At 31.2% G+C, this 13,801-nt stretch overlaps 3 protein-coding genes across 6 annotated transcripts; all 3 read right to left on the reverse strand.

The window, feature by feature from the left end:
- Window positions 1–166: 166 nt before the first annotated feature.
- On the reverse strand, window positions 167–2,714 carry LOC143263939 (uncharacterized). 2 transcript variants are annotated; one of them, XM_076530081.1, is made up of 6 exons: window positions 2,538–2,714; window positions 2,097–2,304; window positions 1,855–2,031; window positions 1,334–1,790; window positions 1,164–1,223; window positions 167–990 (listed from the first exon to the last, which is right to left on the reverse strand). In XM_076530081.1, exons 2-6 carry the CDS (start codon window positions 2,277–2,279, stop codon window positions 602–604), a joined length of 1,266 nt encoding a protein of 421 aa, XP_076386196.1. In that variant the 5' UTR covers window positions 2,280–2,304; window positions 2,538–2,714; the 3' UTR covers window positions 167–601. The 2 variants fall into 2 exon arrangements, with proteins under 2 accessions (XP_076386196.1, XP_076386195.1); XM_076530080.1 differs by having other exon boundaries at window positions 2,419–2,714.
- Window positions 2,715–2,832: 118 nt separating this feature from the next.
- On the reverse strand, window positions 2,833–5,202 carry LOC100881854 (uncharacterized). Of its 2 annotated transcripts, XM_076530079.1 has the most exons (3): window positions 4,656–5,202; window positions 3,671–4,583; window positions 2,833–3,607 (listed from the first exon to the last, which is right to left on the reverse strand). In XM_076530079.1, the coding sequence occupies exons 1-2, from the start codon at window positions 5,200–5,202 to the stop codon at window positions 3,685–3,687; spliced, it is 1,446 nt and encodes a 481-aa protein (XP_076386194.1). In that variant the 3' UTR covers window positions 2,833–3,607; window positions 3,671–3,684. The 2 variants fall into 2 exon arrangements, with proteins under 2 accessions (XP_076386194.1, XP_003702125.2); XM_003702077.3 differs by having other exon boundaries at window positions 3,671–5,202.
- A 222-nt stretch (window positions 5,203–5,424) lies between these two features.
- On the reverse strand, window positions 5,425–13,219 carry Taf1 (TATA-box binding protein associated factor 1). 2 transcript variants are annotated; one of them, XM_012282420.2, is made up of 18 exons: window positions 12,856–13,219; window positions 12,418–12,768; window positions 11,802–12,214; window positions 11,481–11,726; window positions 11,194–11,403; window positions 10,931–11,112; window positions 10,446–10,844; window positions 10,128–10,368; window positions 9,433–10,054; window positions 8,991–9,352; window positions 7,699–8,916; window positions 7,375–7,617; window positions 6,857–7,295; window positions 6,638–6,780; window positions 6,414–6,551; window positions 6,199–6,334; window positions 5,962–6,129; window positions 5,425–5,838 (listed from the first exon to the last, which is right to left on the reverse strand). In XM_012282420.2, exons 2-18 carry the CDS (start codon window positions 12,761–12,763, stop codon window positions 5,624–5,626), a joined length of 5,721 nt encoding a protein of 1,906 aa, XP_012137810.2. In that variant the 5' UTR covers window positions 12,764–12,768; window positions 12,856–13,219; the 3' UTR covers window positions 5,425–5,623. The 2 variants fall into 2 exon arrangements, with proteins under 2 accessions (XP_012137810.2, XP_012137809.2); XM_012282419.2 differs by having other exon boundaries at window positions 5,917–6,129; window positions 12,856–13,214.
- Window positions 13,220–13,801: the final 582 nt, after the last annotated feature.

A 13,801-nucleotide genomic window follows, 5' to 3' on the forward strand; every position in this document is an offset into this window, starting at 1 on the left:
GGTATACGCAGGATCGTATACAAGGATTTTGGACCCTAAGTATATAAACAAAAATCGAAGCTCTCATTATAGTTAATATTTAAAATACAATTTACTATACGTCTATAATAAATAAAATATTAATCTGTCTATCAATGAGATTTGTAAAAAAAAAATACACAAATACTGATTGATATAAATCAGTCGCTTTATTTTGTGAAAAATGTATATATATTTACAAAATGGTATGTTAATATACATATGTATTTACAATCGACTTTCTTTTTTAAAAAGTAATCTATTTTATATAAAATATATGATTGTTCATAAGGCCTAATATGTTTAAATTAGTTTCATTAATTATTCAAAGAAGATTCTGTTCCTTTAAATCTATACAATTTTTAAATAGTCTACTGATTAATCTAGACAAAATATTTATACTTAAATAGAAAATATTAAATAATTTTATTCTGTCAGCGCGCGCATAAATCAGACCTATCTGATTACGAGTAAAATTATATTGTCCAATATTATAGCACATGCTATATACTTTTATGCATTACTACATTCTTAATAATAACAAAATGTATACTGCGAGCTTTAATGTTAGTTGTTTTCAGTTTCATACACCACTATCTACAAGTGGTTTACTGTGTTTGTCTCGTTTAGCATTATGATAGAGATACGAATGTACACGTAAACTGTTACTGTTCTTATATTTATTGCCACAAAGCTTACACGTTAGACTTTCAAGCGGACCGTGAATATAACGGACATGAAGCTTAAGATTCTCCTTACGCGTAAAATGGCGAAGACACCATGGACAGGAGTACATTCGAATAACTTTGCCTCTTTCCATGCGTAAAGTTGGTCCCAATTCGGATACAACGCGTAAAGTTGTTTCCAAAGGTAAACTATTATTAGAAATACCTTTAACTGTTCGCCGACCTTTATTATGACAACCAAGTTCATATGGAAATTCACCCTCAAGACCAGTCATATTATTTAAACCTAATAAGTATAAATAAATAAAACGCTAATGATAAATGTAATAAATAATTTATTCAATATGCAATAAAGATAAGCAGTATGTGTTTAAAAAATTTGTAAAATTGAGCAAAATAATGTAAATCAGATATAATATACAAATTATTAAATAAAAGAAATGAAGATTAGAAACATACCAAATGGTTGAGATTGCACATTTTGACTGTAGGGAACTAACTGCATGTCTGGTAAAAAATCTGTAAAATACAATATTATTTAGTATGTATTCAAATGTATAATTTTCTGTAAATTAATAAAATTAATTTATTTTATATGCTGGTATAAATAATTATGTTAGAAGTAATACCTTTTTTATTTTGATTTTCTTCGGGCTTATGAAACGGTTCATTAGGTAAATATGCTTTATAGCCGGTTTCTACATCAATATCAAGAGTATAATCCAGTGGTTCATGTTTGGATTCCACATGACTTATATCAGCTGTACAGTCTAGTGGTTCCTCTTCGTCATACTCTGGTTCTATGTCTCTAGAGCAATTGCTCCTTGTCATGTGAATATCTTGTGTATTATAATTTGAATCGGAAGTACAATGTTGTTGACAGCATGTATTACTGACATTTGTATCTTTTTCAAGTTCACTGTTTGATATTTCTTGTCCCTGAGATTGTTGATTCTGTACTATCTGTTTAGTTTTCTCAAAACTAGGAGTATTTAAGTCCAATTTTGCAGAATTAACACTGTCCTGTTCTGTGCTAAATATTTGATCCAAATCTTGTGCGTTCTTGGATAAAGCTTCCTCGAGTTTCTATGACATTAAATAAAAATTTCTGTTTTTACATAATTAAACTATAAAACCTTGTTAAACATACCTCTTCAGTTTCTGTAGTTAATCCCTTTATTTGTAAAGTTTCAGCAACTTTCAAAAAACTAGCAATATCTTCCTGCTTAATATTAACTTCTCCTTGATACATGAAATGTAACATTGCTGATAAATCTCGGTAATTGACATCTTTCAAAATCACAATTGGATGTTTGCAAGAATTTTCCTGTTTTTGTAAATATTTTGATAGTACAAAAAAATATTATTATATGCAATTAAATAACATTATACCTTGAACAATTCCCTGAAGTATGTACTACAAACTGATAATATTAACTTATGTGCACGTAATATTTGGCCTTCTGCAGCTAGTGTTACATCGACTAGCTGCTCATCAGTTAATAATGTATACAATCCTGATGATAAATTTCGTGGAAAACTATTCCAAACTAATGAAAACTGTTCTCCAGACATTATTTCCACAGAAACTATTAAGTAACTGAAAAATAAAGATAGATAATGTGATTATCGTTTATATATAACTAATAATTTATATGGTTTTCATTATATTTAATTATACGTAATAATGTCACTAAAATTAATGTTTGTTTACCATTCATTCAATCCAAATTAGTAATCAAAACTTAGTCATAAAAACGATGATAAAATACACTAATAAAAAAATACACCAAAGAGAGCATTAGATATTATATATTTGTTTTAAAAATTAACCTTTATTACAACGCAATTTGATGGTCTGCTGAAAATAATCCACTGAAGTTGGAGTTCGTTATGTAAATAATACGATTTTAATAATTGCAGCACAAATTGCATTCAAAAGAACGGATTTAATTGCATTGTCACTATACTTTTAAGATTTTTAAAGCATAATAAAAAAACATTTCGTCATTTTCCAAACAGTTCATGTCTATTAATTCTAAATTATATTTATAGTTTATAAAACAAATATTTCATGAATCAAAAAGTATTTAGAGTGGTGTAAGATGGACGAACGGATATGAATAACTTCAGACAAATTGATGCGGCTTTTATTGATAAACTTTCAATTATACCGGCATTGTTTTGCATAAGACATAATATAGGTGGTAATAAAATCATTGCTTTTAATTTCATCAATTTCTATTGTCATCTTTTTATGCATGAAATTGACAAATGCTCATTCATCTCTCACTTTAGCAAGATTTAAATGTAAACAAGCGTAGCATTTGTTCCACGTGAGATCACGTTCATCATCCGACTAGTTTTGGTTCATTCTGCGCATATTATATCTCATTGGTTCAAACATATCGTAACTAAGAGTAACGCGCTTGCGCTTTTATGATGTTTTTGACGCTGAACATGTATACTCAGTGATTTAAATTTTCAAATTCTTGAATTCTCAAATTTTCAAATTTCTAAGTATCCGTACTTCCAAATTTACAAATATCTAAATTCTTGAGTTTCGACATTCTCGGATTTCCGAATTTTTCAATTCCCAAATTTCTATTTAAATTTTCTAATCCCTAAATTTCCAAATTTTCAAGTCGTCAAATTTCCTATCTCTATTTAAATTTCTAGAATTATAAATTCTTAATTTCCATATGTAATCATATTTGATTCTATGCCTCGTGTCACTATTCGTATATTTTATCCACCGTATGCATGGACAATCAAGTGAAAAATATATAAAAACATAGAACAACGCAAATTAGTAGATTCGATTGAAGTCAGTCACGTTGCGCGAAGTAAGTATGATCTTCCAAATAAACGATATTTTCACACAATCTTTGTTTAACCTTAAACTGAATTTGTATTACTATATATGTATATCAAATTTAATATAGATGAAAATAGTGGGAACATACCACGGAATGAATATTCATATTTCTGATGTATTGTCACCGTCACGTAAACGAAAACATTTCCATAAACCATACCGTGCTTCCCAATCTACGAAAAATAATTCTGGCTTATTCCAAAGAATATGATGAGCTGCGAAATTATATTGGGATTGAATAGGCGGATTTAAATGTGGAGCCCATTGTGCTCTTTCCAATATTATTTTATTCACATATTCATAAAATACTTTAGCTTTATGAATCCAGCATAAAAGAGACATAATTGCTATTATCATAGCATGTAAATGATAAGATACTTCACTATTATGTCTATTTTCTTTTAAAATTAGATCTTGCAGATTCATTATGAGACAAACTAAAGCCGCTGCTGTGAAGCCGCATGGAATTTCTGTTGCAATCAAACAAATTGTACAATATGTTGTTTCTAAATTCATACGTGATGTACAGTGGTTTATAATGCTTTTTAAAAGGCTGTCATGTAAAACTTCTCTATGAAGTTTGCAAAATAATTTATCTTCTTTAAGACATTTGCCTATTTTTACATCAAATTGAGTGTTTTCAAAAAACAGTTTAGGTGTATCAAAATTCATTCTATTTTCCTTTCTATCTAATAAATATTGTATAACTCTGTTACCCAGTAAATTAGTTATTTTACTTTTTGATGCTATCATTCGCATCAATAATGGAAATATCTTTGGTGTTAACGTTTTCTCATATAATGTTACCACATGCATATAAGCTGTATATTCAAGGGTACTACCAAACTCTAAAATAATGTCATCAGTCATTCCATCTTCAATAGCCCATGTACACATGTGTTGTACTATGACCAAAAGATGATCATTGTCCACACGTTTTACCAGATTAATAATGCAAACCTCTAAACCCTTCTTGAGCATTGCATATGAACGTATCATATCTATAGAAGATTGTCTAGTAGTTATACAAATATAAAAAAGATTTAGGATTCTTTCAATAACGATTACTGTACCATAAGTATCTGGCCATTCATAAATATCAAGTAACTCATATAGTATTCTCATCATTCTTCTTGTTTCTTCTATATTTGTATTTGGAATTTCAATTTTGTCCCATAACGTATGAATTAATAATGACCCACTAATTCCACATTCCAACAGATCACACATAATTTCAAAGCAAAAGCTTTCAAATTCCCAAAGCTTATCTTCATAAATTATCTTAATTACTGCTTCAAGAATTTCTTTAGGTTTAACAGGAACATATATATGCAATAAGTTATTGTAACATTCTTTGGCAAGTCGACGTTTCTTTCGTCGTTTCCATTGACACATGTTATCGGTCTGAGATACATTTTCTTTGTAATAAAAGAAAAGTCTAAGAGTGCATACAATAATATTACTTGGTTTATAATTTAATAGTTGCTGTCCTGATGCACGTTTTGAAATATGTAGTATATTATTAAGTATTTTATCTGGTTCCTTTAATGACTGTGTAGAGATAGAAGATATTTCTTCAATATAATCCATTTTAACTTTCAATTCTTCATCGGTGATCATTATTCCGCGATATTAAATTGAGAAAGTAAACAAATATTACAGACATAATTTTGGTTAGAATATGTTTTATACAAATACAAATGAATTTGCAGTTTTTATACACTGTTGTTTGTGTAGAAGAATACAATATTATATTTTTATGTTATACATTATACTATTTGATTATTTGTTTTATAAAATTTTAGAATTAATCATCTGAAAGAAATAATATAACGCGCAAAATTTAAAAAACAAAATCCCATTATGTATTTACATGTATGTATATACATAGTATTCTATTTTATACAAGCTTATTTTTAATTCCTATAAGAAATAAATATTTCTTCTTCATTACAATTTGTAATATGATTTTCAAGTCTTCTGATTTAAGAAATAAATTATATAATAACACTTGTTACTTGAAAGAAATAATAAAATTTCCTTAGAACCACAAGTCACCGCCGACATCGTCCTCTGGTTGTGATATTTGTTGTGGTGTTTTCTGTTTTTGTTGAGCATTATTTTCTGCATCATCATCACTTTCAGAAACAGCCAAATCATCCTGTATTTTATTTTCACCTTTTTCTTCCCTTGCAGGCAAACCAGCTAGTAAGAAGTCTGAAGGGTCATAATTCGGATCGACATCCATACTTTCATCTATCGTTAAAAAAATAAATTTTATGACGATTAATTAATTATAACGTCATTTTGTTATTTCATTGTATGGTCACCAACCTTGCTGAAGCAATTGTTGATCCGCCATATAAAAACCAACATTACCCAATTGAACCATTGCTTCTGCTGCCTGTTGACTATCATCGTCCGCAAGCACCACTCCACCTTCCCTAACTTCGTTCAGTTCAAGCGTTTCCATCTCAGCATTTTCAGACTGTTCATACGTACCAAACGGCACCTCATCAAATTCGTCTTCGCTAGAGAATTGTAAATCTAACACGACATAACATATTAGTAATATAATGGTTACACAGTTATAAGTAATATAACAGAACATCTTACCTTCTTCGAGTACATCTTTTTTCTTTGAATTTGCACTTCTACTGCCATCACCTTCCGTATCTCCCTCTACATCCACAAAATCAAAATCATCCATATTTGATTTCCCAAACGGATTCTCTGGTGAACTGGTTTGACTCTATAAAAAATTGAAAATCATAAAATTTGATGAAAAGTAATAACGTAGAAATGAAAATGTTAACAATTAAGAATGGTACCCCTCTAAATTCAGGCTCTACTATAGTATAGTTTTCTTCGTCCGGCCCAAGCCACGAAGGATCGATATCCGCTTGTTCCATCGCCCGTTTTTGTACCAATAGTATATTATTTTCTAATTGTGTTAGGTGTTCATCATACTACAAATTATAATTTGATTGTTAATAAAACAATGTAAATTAATTTAAATAAAATAAATACCTAGAGAAACAAGATTCAGAATTACCTCATCTAGCGTTTCTTTACAAACTTTTACAAGTAATTCTGCTTTCTGTGTAAACGGAGATTCCTTTCCATTATATATTGTACAATTTTCCAAAATTTGTTCAATATCTCTAAGAAACTCATGTCGATTGTGATATCTATGAGCTAAATGAAATAAGTGCATTAAAATAATAAGTAGAAAAAAAATTGAAAATGTAATTAATAATATAAGCCGATTTACCAGAGACTTTTTTAGATATGGTCTCCAAATCCATAGGTCTTTTAATAACATTATAATAATCTTTCACTAGCTTCTTATTCACTGGTTTTAAGAATGGCCAAGCTTCTGTCATAGATTTTAATTTATTATTAACGACATTGTCTAAGATGAAAGTAAGAGCAACTTGATCATTATCGTCCAAAAGAGGATTAATCGCTTTCTCTAATCTCATCAAACGGTCCTCTTTTTCACCGAGTCTTTCCACGCACGTCTCTAACATGCGCTTAGCTGCCACCGTTAATGAACTCTTTAATCCATTGTATAATGTTGAATTTTCTACAATTTGATTTACATCGGCCAAAAATTCTTCTCGACTTTGGTATTTTTTTAATCTCAGATTTTCGCGTATTGTTTGTAAATCCATGGGTCGCTGGATAATTTTGTAATAATCAGGAACGGCCTATTAAAGAATTCACAAAGTTTTAGACAAATTACAGGTAGAATCGTAACCTTTAAAACGAGTTTATAAAAAGATATACTTTAGCATTAACAGGAAACAAGAAAGGCTGAACGTCGGGTAGATCTCGCATTTCATTAAGTATACTTTCTAACATCGTAGACATTACAACAACAGGATCAGTTCGACGTCTATTAGCAGGTCTCTGTTGTCGTTTAAGATAATCACAGTGATCATCTCCAGTAGCTCTTCTTCGTTTCTTCGAATTTACTGCCTCTTTAGGCACTTTCAGAAGTAAGGTGCGCCTTTTCATTTCTTCGGCGTGCTGAAAATTTTAAAATCATAACATATAATTGTAATGTATTAACATGATTTTTTGTATAATCAAATCAATAAAATAATTTACCTTAATTAATTTGGAAGATAATTTTACTTTAGTACCATCTACATTAACGAGGTCTTGATCATCTGTATTAAGCTGCTTTTCAATTTCCTCCTCTTGTTCTTCTGTCATTGCTACATTTACCGGTGCTGTTGTTATACTATTTTGATACAAAGGACAAGCTTTATTCGTACGCATATGACCTACGTTACCACAAGCACCACATTTTAATTTAAGATCTGGTTTAAGTTTAGGTTTCTTTCGTTTGGAAGGAGAGGTTTCAGGTTTAGGATGTTTTGAAGCGGGAGAAGTAGATTGGAAATTACAGAAAGGAAGGATACTGTTTGAGGTTGTAGTAATTGGGGTATTGGTGTTACTACGATCAAATATATTATTTGATGACGTGTTATTTCCTGTCATTGGACCGCCAAGCATGCGTTCGCGTTCTTGATTTCGTTTGATTCTTCGTAACTGTTCTTGGATTCTTCGTTTTTCTCGTTTCATTTCTTCTTTCTGCGCCTCATCCAATGTTGCAAATTGTTTAATAAACGTTTCATCTTTCGAATTCCTAATTTTTATGTAAGTGTCTATAACTGCTGGTTTTCTCACTAATTCTACTCTTGTAAATTCTTTGCCCTCTGGATTTCTAAATGTTCGATAAATCTTAAGAATTCTACCCTGTTGCGCGTTAAAATTATTTACTGGACTATCTTCTTCGTCGTCTTTCTTTTTCTCTTTACTCTTTTTATCCTGTTCTTGCACTTCGCCCATTAACATCTTTCGTAATTCGTGTCGTTGTTGTTCCTCTCGCTCAAGGGATAACTGAGTACTGGTTTTCTTATTAGAAAGCATATTTTCTATATTTTTACCCATTTCCTCTATGTCGGAGCTATCTTCTTCTGAACTTTCACCCTCGTCTGTACTCAAAACTTCGTTGGAAGATAATACACGATTTTGTAAATCGAAAATTCTTTGACATTCTTCTTTGTATCTTTCTTGATGCTCAGCAATGGAAAATCGATTTCCTCGCGAAAACTTTGTCATACCCTCTTCTCCAGCTTTAGCTTTTTCTGTGGACAATGTTCTAACTACGTCAATTACTTCCCAACGTGATAACTTCTTAATTTCTTCTTCAGGAACACCAAATTTGCGAAGTAACGCTTTTGCATTATTTAACGAAAGCCTTCTTAAGTCAGCATCAGTACCAGTTACTGTCCTCTTTGGTTGAGCTTCTTGCTCCTCCTAATTGGTGTTATAAGATAAAAAATCAACAAACAGAATTATAAATTAATTTAATATACATACTAAATACTTACCTTGCTAATTGTTGGTTTATTTGGTACTCTAACATAGGAAAATCCTTCCCCACAACCTGTGGGATCTGCTGGCCCTGCCAGTTGTAACAAGCACTTGCCTTTCATAGCTTGAATATATGCTCGTGTAGTGTTCCAAGGTGCAACCTTAACTTCATCGTCCATTTTTAATTGCATTTCTTCGTCATCATCATCTTGAGGAGTAAACAGGAACTTTTCACCATAACCAGCATCTTTCAATCTTTGTTCAGCTGCGATCATACTAAAGTAAGCGCAGCATTGTTCCGGAGATACCATTGCTCTAATTTCTTCTTCTGTTGGTAATCTAAAATCCGGCTTTATAACCCACCAATTAGAATCCATACCTGTTATGAACGCAGTATTGATTACAATCATAATAATGTTAATATGCTATTTTGAAATTCATTACATTTATGAAACTAACCTGTTCGTTTGAAATCAGCGCATAATTTCAAACGTTTTCTAATACTACTTTCACTATGCGAAGGGAACGCTTTTTTAATATCATCCATTCTAATACGTCGAGGTGTGTCTTTAGATTTCCAAAATAATCTGTATATAAATACTTGCAAGAAATCTCTCACAAAATTATTGGCTCTCTTTGAATTTGGCCCCGGTACTTCATATAGCGGACACTCTTGTCCAGCAACAAATATAGCATCCACTTCTCTAATATAATACTGCTGTCTTGTCCTGATGATTAAGAAATCTGTCTCCGGAATTTTGTGTTCATATATTGGTGCTCTGTACATATTATTTTCAACTGCTTGTATACTCTGACCAGGTGTAAGAATTCCAAGAAACGGACTTGTATGTGCATAAGCAGTTTCACCATATTTATACTTTTGTGGCCCTTGATCTTTACCTGCCTTTCTTTTGTAATAATTTTTCACTTTGGAGCACATTCCTACTTGATTCATCAAAGGAGGATGTTCTTCAGAAAATTCAACAAGTACTAATTCACCGTCCTTGCCAGTTAAATCTTCAGCAGTTCTCATAAAGAAGACATCACCTCCACCAGATGCAATTCTTTCTTGTTCTCTTTGCTGAAAGAACAACAGCATATTTCATTGAAGGCACCGTAAGTACAGTACAAAAAAAATAAAAAACAGTACATACTTTAGCTTTCTTTTTGATATGCTTTATTAATGGTAAAACGGAATGCGGTCCAGGATGAGCAAGTGGACCGTGACTGAATCTTCTTAATGGTGGTCTGTGGAAATTTCTAAGCCGCATTGGTCCCATATGAGTTTGAACAAATGGGACGCGTAGTTCCACTACTGGCGTACTATGTTGTATCAAATTTCCACCTCCAACTTTCAAACGCAATGTGGTTTCTGACGATCGTGGCATATAATATCTAAAAATCATTTAAAGTAATCAAACATTTATTCTGACACAATTAAAATTATACTTGTTATTCCTCAGTTAACTTACGTATCGTTTGAAATATTAAATGGATCTCTGTCTGGTGATTTTGGTGGTGGTGGTGGAGTATCTTCTTCCAGAACATTAATTACTCCAGCTTTTCCTAATAGTAATTTACTTTTTTTAACATGTGGATGGGGTATTTTTACTTTTGGTTGAGGTCCGTTATCCTTGTGATGTAAAGCTGGGTCAATATCATCAGGAATCCCAAGAACAATATTTTCATCATTTGGATCTAAAGTAAGAATTTTAGGCTTTGGAATTTTTCTCATATTTTCAGGATCCCAAATTACTTCTTCCTCCCACAGTCCATATACTAGTTCTTCATTTTCAACAGGAAAAATAGAATACCACGTATCGTCATAATTTTCTTCCCGTGTTTGTTGCTGATTTCCTTTATTCATGTTCCTGTTGAAAGTATAAAAATGCAAGTGAGAATAATAACAAGAACGTATACGTAATAACACAATAGTGTGATTATACACATAACATACATTTTGTTCTTTTGCGATTGCATATGTAATGGAGTAGTAATTTGTGATGTAGCTAATCGAACGTTTGATGCAACTGGCACAGGTGCTCCTTTACCTGGCTGACTAAATGCTTGAGCAGTTCTGTTTCCACTGGATGGTACCCATCCAGCTGCATTATTTTTACTATTCAGCTTTTGTAACACCTTTACAAATATTTACATTTTCAATTATAAGATTTTACAAAAATTGTAATTAGAGATATCTTATATTACAATACAACATACTTTATGCTTTATATCATCACCATTCCATATGACATCATCTTCCCAATGTAATTGCGATACCATTAAAAATGCATCATCCGAAAATTCTTCGCTATTTTCTCTAGCATCTTTATTTTCTTTAAAATCTTTATTATCCGTAATATCTATAATATCTTTACTATCTTTAATATCTTTATTATCCTTAATATCTTTACTGTTGGAATCTTCTGGCTAATATTTTTGAAAGAATTAAATTGTAACTTGTATTTGAGATATTTTTATAATTTAACATTGTTCAAATAAAATACCTTGTCTACGAGTTTAAAACCGTAATTGAAACCATCTCCAGTTTCTGGAACTTGCAGCATATCATACCAAAGCTGTGCAGGTCCAAAACGCCAATCTGCTACTTTTGGTCCCATATCCCCATTTTCTCCAGTTTCACCTGTTTTACCTATTTGTTGCTTATCTTCTACTGGCATCAGTAGCTTAGTTTCATCATCAGAACAACAAATATCTGGAGTTGGATCTGACCCATACTGCATTATCCAACCCTAACATAAAATTTTTGTTAATAAGGGACAATGAAATTATTATCATATCAAAAATAAATCATTACCCATACACACTTTAAATTTTGGTTTCTTTTCATCTTGGTCTGAGCCAGAATCAGAATCTCTAATGTCATGATGACGTTTCTTTTTACGCCGCTTTTTAACACCTCTCCATATTTGCGGGAGACTACTAGGCTTTCCTGGACCAAATAATCTTGAAAACCTTAGTACTTTATTAGCACGAAAATCAGGAAATAATTCAGTGACATCCACATTGGCATATTTAGATGGTAACATAGAGGCAAGAGGAGTTTCTAATTTACGCTGACGTGCAGCTTCAGCTTCCTCTGCGGTAAGTGCTTCCTTTTCTTCAGGTATTGGAGGTGGAGGCATTAATTGGGTGTCAGACTTGTTAATAACTTCTTCATCATCTGCATCATAATCAGCATTCTCTTTTTCAGCTTTTTCACCAAACGTATCTTGCTTACCTATTCATTGAAATAATAATCAAATTAAATCGATACTATAATATAGATATTTGTATAAATTAAAACTACATTTATCCAAATCAGTTAGAGGACAAAGTAATTCACTGAATTAATCTGTTCAGATTAATAAAGCTTTAACTGTAACTCCATTTTTATACATGAAACAAGTAATCTCTACTATAGTTTATGCTTATTTTACATACTATTTTCTTCTTTTTCATCATCGGCTAATTCATTTATATCAGAGAAATCAAGTGCAGTAGGTGATTTTTCAATGTAGTTTATATCCTTTTCATCAGCCGCTTCGTTATCTTCTATAGACTTATCATTGGCTTCATTTTGTCCATCAGCTGTATTTTCATTAGACATCATTTCACGAATAAATGAACTTAATCCAAGGCGATTCAAAGAAGCTAAATGTTGCTTAGCTTCTGGATCAAGAATGTCATCTTCTAACTGGCCATTATCATCAATGTTTCCAAATAAAAAGCCAGTCATATTGATTCCAGACATTATGTCTTTATCATTTTCTTCCTCAGAATCAGCCATTTTTTCTGAATATACGTGAATGTAAACTATTAAATTCCTATTAAGGTTATTAATTCCTTAAATGCACAGTAGATAAACACACTAGTACTCACATCAGTAATTGCACAGTTTTTAATAACAAAAATGTGTAAATTTTAGGTATATATGTATACTTATTTACAATGTATTATATTCATGTATATGTAAAATTTATTATTATTACTTTATTATTTACAAGTTCACATTAATTACAAAATTATTATAAGTTAACGTTTTGTTTACGTAAACTTTCCCATCGCATCAACACACATCAACTGATATCAACCATCAACTAACAGCCATGTTTTTCAGTATTATATAGTTTCTGCATTGAACTATAGTCTGTGTACAAAAATGTATGAATGCATATATTATACATGTTCATGAAAGAGTACATTCACTTCCATTCTTTCTGCGCATATCACAGTTTCTGTTCTATGCATTTTACAATTTATGGCAACACAATGTGTTTTGATATTCATGATGAAAGTACATACTTAGAAACATACTTAGTAGTATGTTTCTTTCGTTAGGTGAAATACTTTTTGTTTTTCATATATACAATATATGTTATAAATATACTAAGAAAGTTGCATATATTTCTTTCGTTTTATATTATTATCTTTCATCTTATATAATTATTACATTATTATCGGTTTTCTCTGTTCGTTTATTTTTCTTTACTGTATATATAATCACGAAGACAGAATAAGACGGAAGCAGACTGTAATGAAGCATTACATTTGTGGTTAGGAATTTCCCTAATGAGCAAATCTGCATTGACTACGTTTCCATCGAGGGTCCAAATCGGGTCAGAGTCGGATTTGAGTCGCGGGTTGGAGTTGCGGCAGGGTTGAACATTACCAACTGCACAAAGTCAACTACCATATTCTGACATGTAAAGGAGAGCAATATTAATTTTACAATATCATAATAACATACAAAAATTATTTCTCAGATTACAAGATCACCGACAAAAAGTAATAATAACCTCTTCTACACCGATTAATACAACACGTG

Source organism: Megachile rotundata, chromosome 3 (genome assembly GCF_050947335.1).
Source record: "Megachile rotundata isolate GNS110a chromosome 3, iyMegRotu1, whole genome shotgun sequence".
In the NCBI taxonomy this organism is placed as follows: domain Eukaryota; kingdom Metazoa; phylum Arthropoda; class Insecta; order Hymenoptera; family Megachilidae; genus Megachile; species Megachile rotundata.

Excerpts from the sequence above, each read along its gene's own strand:
- LOC143263939 (XM_076530081.1), bottom strand. The coding sequence starts at position 2,279 with ATGTCTGGAGAACAGTTTTCATTAGTTTGGAATAGTTTTCCACGAAAT. Across the intron at positions 2,032-2,096 it reads ACTTCAGGGAATTGTTCAAG|GAAAATTCTTGCAAACATCC; the intron begins GTATAATGTTAT and ends TTACAAAAACAG. Across the intron at positions 1,791-1,854 it reads TAACTACAGAAACTGAAGAG|AAACTCGAGGAAGCTTTATC; the intron begins GTATGTTTAACA and ends TTAATGTCATAG.
- LOC100881854 (XM_003702077.3), bottom strand. The coding sequence starts at position 5,202 with ATGATCACCGATGAAGAATTGAAAGTTAAAATGGATTATATTGAAGAA.
- Taf1 (XM_012282419.2), bottom strand. The coding sequence starts at position 12,763 with ATGGCTGATTCTGAGGAAGAAAATGATAAAGACATAATGTCTGGAATC. Across the intron at positions 7,296-7,374 it reads TGTTTCCTGTTAATGCTAAA|GCCGTTCCTGATTATTACAA; the intron begins GTATATCTTTTT and ends ATTCTTTAATAG. Across the intron at positions 6,335-6,413 it reads TAGAGCCTGAATTTAGAGGG|AGTCAAACCAGTTCACCAGA; the intron begins GTACCATTCTTA and ends AATTTTTTATAG.